General features: G+C 73.7%; 4 protein-coding genes across 4 annotated transcripts in view; 2 read left to right on the top strand and 2 right to left on the bottom strand.

Annotated features, from left to right (window-relative positions):
* LOC121364456 (leukocyte antigen CD37-like) overlaps positions 1–785 on the top strand; it is a gene marked incomplete at its 3' end in the record, with an annotated part of 2,164 nt that extends 1,379 nt beyond the window's left edge. Inside the window, exons 4-6 of the mRNA XM_041487738.1 lie at positions 253–357; positions 438–617; positions 699–785. Coding sequence (XP_041343672.1) covers positions 253–357; positions 438–617; positions 699–785 — 372 coding nt within the window. The remainder of the gene's footprint in view (positions 1–252; positions 358–437; positions 618–698) is intronic.
* Positions 786–801: 16 nt separating this feature from the next.
* On the top strand, positions 802–3,464 carry KASH5 (KASH domain containing 5). Its single transcript, XM_041487740.1, has 13 exons — positions 802–1,115; positions 1,195–1,269; positions 1,337–1,517; positions 1,597–1,649; positions 1,717–1,783; positions 1,863–2,006; positions 2,092–2,212; positions 2,288–2,491; positions 2,579–2,635; positions 2,734–2,793; positions 2,938–3,002; positions 3,079–3,136; positions 3,202–3,464. The coding sequence occupies exons 1-13, from the start codon at positions 1,067–1,069 to the stop codon at positions 3,415–3,417; spliced, it is 1,350 nt and encodes a 449-aa protein (XP_041343674.1). The 5' UTR covers positions 802–1,066; the 3' UTR covers positions 3,418–3,464.
* A 196-nt stretch (positions 3,465–3,660) lies between these two features.
* On the bottom strand, positions 3,661–4,766 carry LOC121364455 (collagen alpha-2(I) chain-like). Its single transcript, XM_041487737.1, has 3 exons — positions 4,737–4,766; positions 4,146–4,476; positions 3,661–4,073 (listed from the first exon to the last, which is right to left on the bottom strand). Exons 1-3 carry the CDS (start codon positions 4,764–4,766, stop codon positions 3,718–3,720), a joined length of 717 nt encoding a protein of 238 aa, XP_041343671.1. The 3' UTR covers positions 3,661–3,717.
* Positions 4,767–5,266: 500 nt separating this feature from the next.
* LOC121364460 (aldehyde dehydrogenase family 16 member A1-like) overlaps positions 5,267–5,711 on the bottom strand; it is a gene marked incomplete at its 5' end in the record, with an annotated part of 3,009 nt that continues 2,564 nt past the window's right edge. The window contains one exon of the mRNA XM_041487742.1: positions 5,267–5,428. Coding sequence (XP_041343676.1) covers positions 5,267–5,428 — 162 coding nt within the window. The remainder of the gene's footprint in view (positions 5,429–5,711) is intronic.

Genomic DNA, 5,711 nt, shown 5'->3' with positions numbered 1-5,711 from the left:
CCCCGGGGGTGGGGGGGGTTCCTGGGGTCAGGGGGGTTCCGGGGGTCGGGGGGGCCCCTGGGGTCATGGGGGATCCTGGGGTCGTGGGGGACCCTGGGGTCATGGGGGATCCTGGGGTCGTGGGGGACCCCAGGGTCGTGGGGGGGACCCTGGGCTCGTGGGGGATCCCGGGCTCAGGGGGGATCCTGGGGTTGTGGGGGGACCCCGGGTTTGTGGGGGACCCCGGGGTCGTGTTCTGATGCCCCTCCCCAGCTGGCTGTGAAGGTGGCCGCCTACGCAGAGGAGCTGATCCGGGGGTACCCGGCCCAGGGCCCACCCGGGGACCCCCAGGAGAGCTGGGACGCTGTCCAGCAGCAGGTGAGACCCCCCCCCAAAAAGGAGCGCGGAGCCACCCCACGGCCACCACACTGACGCCCCCCCTGCCGCCCCCTCCCCAGCTCGGCTGCTGTGGCTGGAAGGGACCCCAGGACTGGGAGCAGCGGGATGAGGCCAGCGGGGACGGGGACAGGGCCACCGCCTGCTCCTGCCTCCAGGCACCCAACAGCACCCACGGGACCCCCTGGCTGCTCCCCCACGGCCGCTGCCCCGCGGCCGCCCCCCAGGACATCTTCCCCAGGGTGAGGCACGGGGGATCCAGGGGGGTCCTGGAGCTCCCTGGCTGTGGGGGGGCTCCGAGTGACCCCCACTTGTCACCCCAGGGCTGCGAGGAGAGAGTCCAGAGCTGGCTGGCCGCAAACCTGGTCACCATCGTGGGGGTTTGCGTAGGCATCGGCCTGGGGGAGGTGAGGGGGGGACCGGGACGGCACCGGGACGGCACCGGGAACGCGCGGAGCGGCGGGGCCACGCCCCTTCCCTTGGGCCACGCCCCCTTTCTCTGGGCGCGAAGGTCTCGCGCGAGGCCCCGCCCCTCCCCTCCGCCGTGAGGCGATTCCCGCCCCCCCACACCCACCCCCCGGCTCCCCCTCAGCCCCGCGGCGCTCCCGGGACCCCCCGACACCCCCGGGCCCCCCGACACCCCCGGGCGGGCCCCGGGGGCAGCGGCAGCACCGGAGCACCCCCGAACACCATGGCTGCGGAAGCTCCGTGCGCCCCGGGCGCCGCCATCCCCCTGCCAGGTGCGGGGACCATGAGGGAGCGGGGCGGGGGGTGAGGCGCAGGGCCCCTCCATAACCCGTGTCCCCCCCTCTGCCTCAGCCCCTGCCGAGAGCGGCTGCTCGGACGAGTTTGCCCTGGACTGCACCTTCGCTGCCTGCGACCCCGAGCGGACAGGTAGCCGGAGCCCCTGTGGCCGTGGTGGGCTGCCCGCGGCGGCCCCTGAGCCCTCTGTGCCGCTCAGGGCTGGTGCAGCCGCAGCGGGTGGTGGAGTACGTGGCGGCCATGACCGGGCACAGCGGGCACGACGGGCGGCTGCAGGCTCTGCGGCGGGCGCTGGACCCCGCGGCCGCGGGCACGGCGCTGGACTGGGCCGCGTTCCGCAGCGCCATGGGCGCCTGGATCGCAGCGTGCCGGCAGGACGGGTCAGTGCCCGGGGATGGGGCAGCGCCCGGGGCCAGCTGCGGCGGTCAGCGGCGCTGACCCGCGGCTCTGTCCGTGCAGGGCCGAGGAGCAGGATGTGGGCGCTGGCGACGCCAGAGCAGTGCCAGCAGCAGGTGGGCACAGGAAAAGGGAGTCGGGGTGGCCCCGATGGCGACACAAACACTGTGTCCCATCCCGCAGAGGACGAAGGACAGGCATCCCCAGCAGCCACCGAGCTCCAGGGTGACAACACGGACGTCACCACCCCGTAAGTGCCCGCCGCGGGGACACCCCGCCAGCCCTGGCCGTGCTCCCAGGAGCAGCCCAGGACCGGTGGCACCCCCCAGCAGCGCCGAGGCCGCGGGGCTGCGGAGCCGTGCCCGGCAGCTGGCGGCCCAGAACGCCAAACTGCAGCGGGATGCTGAGCTGGCCGAGGAGCTCAATGCCCGCCTGGCCGAGGAGATCGCACAGCTCCAGGCGCAGCTGCGAAGGTGCTCCCGAAGGGCTCCCGGGTGCGGGGTCTGCACCGGCATGCCGGCAGTGCTGAGGCAGCATTTGCCTCGCGTTTGCCCCCAGCAGCAGCCGGCAGGCGCTGGAGCAGGCCAGGGTGGCCGTGGAGGAGCTGGACGACATGAAGGCCGTGGTGAAGCGGCTGGAGGAGGAGAACACCGAGCTGCGGCGGCAGGCACGGCACGCGGTGAGAGGCTAAGCTGAGGTGCCGCGTGGCGCCGTGCCGTCACACGCTGTCCCCTGACGGCCGTGCCCTCCCCAGGAGAAGGAGCAGCGCAGCCTGTGCTTGCAGGCCGAGGGTCTACAGGAGGAGGTCAGCCTTGGCCCCGGCGGCTGCCCCAGCGGGGCAGTGCCACGGGAAACCCCAGCCCTGTTTCACCCCCGGCAGAACCAGCGGCTCCTCGCCGAGGGCCAGGGCCTGCGGGAGCAGATCCAGGCGCAGGCGGCTCGCATGGCCAGCCTGGAGGTGAGCGCTGGCACAGCGGCCGTGGCGGGCAGTGCCGGGGCTGTGTTGGACTGTGACACGAGTCCTTGTCCCCGTCCCTCTGCCCAGGCCCAGCTCTGCCGTGGCACCGCCCTGCTCTCTGCCCGGGACGCGGCCCTTGCCCAGGTGAGCGCTGCCCAGCGACACTGCTGCCACCTCAGCTGTCACCAGGGCCACCCCCGGCCCTCTCCCACGGGCCCTCACGCCCAGGCCCTGTCCCACAGGCAGGGCAGAGGGCGCAGGAGCTGACGGCAGCGCTGGAGGAGTACGAGCGCATGGTGCAGGTACCCCCCATGGTGCAGGTACTGCCTGCCCTCGCTGTGAGCCCGGACAGCGGCCACGGAGCCCCCGGGCCACAGCAAAGCCCCACGGCGTGGGGGTCTGCGTGGGGGTCCGGGGCCCGGGGTGACAATCCTTCTCCCCTGCAGGAGCTGCGGCTGGAGACGACGCGGCTGAGGCAGCAGCTGGGCCAGATGCGGGACGCCTGGGCCATGTAGGGGGGACACGTGGGTGGGGGGACTCTCCGGAGCCTTCACCTCAGCGTCCTCACCCTCCTCTCTGTCCCCCAGGCGCCCGTGGTGCCCCCGCGGCCAGCTGGACACCCCGGCCACGGCCACGGCGAGCCCGGTAAGAGGGGTCAGGGCGGGACCCCGCGGGGGCCCCTCAGCCACTGACCCACAGGCCGTGCCCAGGGGACAGGGGACAAGGAGGAGGAGGAGGACACGGGGACGGCGCTGTGCGGAGGAGGAGGCCTGGTGGGGAGCAGCGAGGAGCTGGCCGAGCAGGCGCCGCGGTCGCCGCTGTCACCGTGGGCTCTGGCGCTGCTGGCGCTGCTGGCCCTGCTCTATCTCCTGCCCCGCCAGTGGCCCCAGCCCCAGCTGCGCTACCGGAGCCCCCCGCCCCTGTGAGACCCCCAGTAAAGGCCGGCTGGGCTGTACCAGCTGCCCCAAACACGCGCCAGAGTCGGGGTGTCAGCACGGGCTTTATGGGCGCAGGGCCCTGCGTCTCTCCCTGCCTCTGGGGGTCCCGTGGAGCCCCCGAGGGCTTCCAGCAGGCATCTGGGGGGTCCCCATCTCTCCCCAGTGGCTCAGGCCAGCCTGGACGGGGGCAGCGGGTGAGGCCCCGCTGGTCCGGGGGCGTTCCCAGTGATCCCAGTGCGCGGGAGCGCTCCCAGTACCCGTGTGTGTCCCCAGGTACCGCTGGGCCGCTCAGGTGCCGTCCTGCTCCAGTGCCGGGGGTCCCTGTGAGGGCTGCGGGGGGCTGCGGGGAGCGACCTCCCAGTGCTCCCCAGTGCTCCCAGCGGCCCCCAGAGAGCCACCAGTGCTCCCAGTGTCCCCAACAGCACCCCCAGTGCCCCCCATGCCCTCCCCAGCGTCCTGCAGTGTCCCCAGTGTCCCCACCTGGGCACAGGGTCTCCTGTACAGTGCCCAGACCACCGCCACCAGGCCCAGGGCCCCCCCAACTGCCCCCAGCAGCAGCAGCCCGTGTCCAGCGGGGCTGGGGGGTCCCCGCCTGGCCCCCAAGGTCCCCTCGTGCCGCACGGCTGGGCTGGTCAGCGCCGGGCCTGGGGGGAGACGGGGCTCAGCAGCTGCCCTGGGGGGGCTGACGGGGGTCTCCCGGGGGTCCCGGGGGGTACCTGGGTGGCAGCGCAAGCGGGCACAGCCGGGGAAGTGAGGGGGTCTCCCTTGCAGCCCCCCCAGGTGCTGCGCCAGGCTCTCCAGCAGCTGCGACACGTTCACCCGCTCCAGCCGGACACAGCCCTGCGGGTCCTGGGGGGATGTCGTGGGAGCCCCCCCAGGGGACCCCAGACCCCTTCTGAACCACCCTGGGACACCCCAGAAATGCCCCAGAGCTCCAGGATTTGCCCCCGCTCCCCACGACGCCCAGAGTAACCCTGACACCTCAGGGAACCCCCAGACCCCTGTGGGGTCCCCAGAGCCAAGACCCCCAGAGTAACCCTGGATACCTCAGGGAACCCCCAGACCCCTCTGGGATCCCCAGAGCCCCCCAGGAGCCCCAAAGTTACCCTGGAACCCTCAGACCCCTGTGGGGTCCCCAGAGCCCCCCAAGACTCCCACAGTAACCTTCAGGGAACCCCAAAGGCCCCCCCAGAGCCCCCAGACCCACCTTGGCCTCCCCAGAAGCACCCGGAGCCCCCTCCCCAGGACTCCCCCACTGGCGTTTGTCAGCTCTCCACACTATCTTTCTTTATACGTGACCCACTTACCAGAGCGGAGCAGGGGGGGGGCACATCCATGGCGGTGCCGAGCTGGGGGCACCCCGGAGCCCCCCCGGGACCCTCTTGGGACCCCCTTGGGACCCCCCCGGGCCGCGGAGGAGCCGCCGCCGAAAGCGAAAGTGGGAGCGGGCCGGGAGGGGGACCAGGAAAGCCGAGAGGGCAGCGGGACAAGCCGAGCCGAGCCGCCCCCTCCCACCCCGCGGGGCCCCGGCCGCCCGCTCCTCACCCCGGGACTCCCTCCCGACCCCCGCGGGGGCTCCGCGCTCGGGACCCCCGCCCGGCCCCGCAGAGCTTTGGGTGCGGCTGCCCCGGGCGTGGGAGGGGGGCCGGGGCGTCCGGGCACGCGCAGGGGCGGGGCACCCCCAAAATATCCCCCCCCTTGCAGCCCGAGACCCCCCGCGACCCCCCGAACACAGACACGACAGCGGCTGCGGCTCGGAGCGCTTTATTGGGGCGGGGGTCGGGGGGCACAGAGTGCGGGCTGAGATCCCCCCAGGGTTGGGCGGTTCTGGGGGGGCTCAGGGGCCGCCCCCCGGCAGCCAAAGGCAGCGGGGGCGGCTGCAGCGCAGCTCCAGCTCCCGCTCGGCGCCGGGGGGGGGGTCCTGCCCCGGAGCCCCCACGAGTCCCGCCGGGACCCCCCAGACGCGGGGGACGCTCACGGCAGAGGCCCAGTCGCAGTCCTGGGAGAGAGGGGGTGGTGACATCAGAGGGGACAGCTGGGGACAGCCGGGGTGATGTCCCCCCGCCTCACCCCAAATCCCCCCGCAGCGGCCGTGCCAAGGCTCGGGACCCCCAAAACGTCACAGCGCCCTCCCCCCGTGTCCCCTCATGTCCGTCCCCCTCCGTGTCCCCTCTTGCCCCCCATCCGTGTCCCCGGCCGTGCCAAGGCTCGGGACCCCCAAAACGTCACAGCGCCCTCCCCCCGTGTCCCCTCATGTCCGTCCCCCTCCGTGTCCCCTCTTG

This window comes from Pyrgilauda ruficollis, unplaced genomic scaffold (genome assembly GCF_017590135.1).
Source record: "Pyrgilauda ruficollis isolate IOZ18807 unplaced genomic scaffold, ASM1759013v1 scaffold838, whole genome shotgun sequence".
NCBI classification, from domain to species: Eukaryota; Metazoa; Chordata; class Aves; order Passeriformes; family Passeridae; genus Pyrgilauda; species Pyrgilauda ruficollis.
This window is presented reverse-complemented; position numbering and strand designations above follow the sequence as displayed.

Excerpts from the sequence above, each read along its gene's own strand:
- KASH5 (XM_041487740.1), top strand. The coding sequence starts at position 1,067 with ATGGCTGCGGAAGCTCCGTGCGCCCCGGGCGCCGCCATCCCCCTGCCA. Across the intron at positions 2,492-2,578 it reads CTCGCATGGCCAGCCTGGAG|GCCCAGCTCTGCCGTGGCAC; the intron begins GTGAGCGCTGGC and ends CCCTCTGCCCAG. Across the intron at positions 3,137-3,201 it reads CCACGGCCACGGCGAGCCCG|GGGACAGGGGACAAGGAGGA; the intron begins GTAAGAGGGGTC and ends GGCCGTGCCCAG.
- LOC121364455 (XM_041487737.1), bottom strand. The coding sequence starts at position 4,766 with ATGGATGTGCCCCCCCCCTGCTCCGCTCTG. Across the intron at positions 4,477-4,736 it reads CCCCCCCCTGCTCCGCTCTG|GGTATCCAGGGTTACTCTGG; the intron begins GTAAGTGGGTCA and ends GGGGTTCCCTGA. Across the intron at positions 4,074-4,145 it reads CCGCTTGCGCTGCCACCCAG|GCCCGGCGCTGACCAGCCCA; the intron begins GTACCCCCCGGG and ends GTCTCCCCCCAG.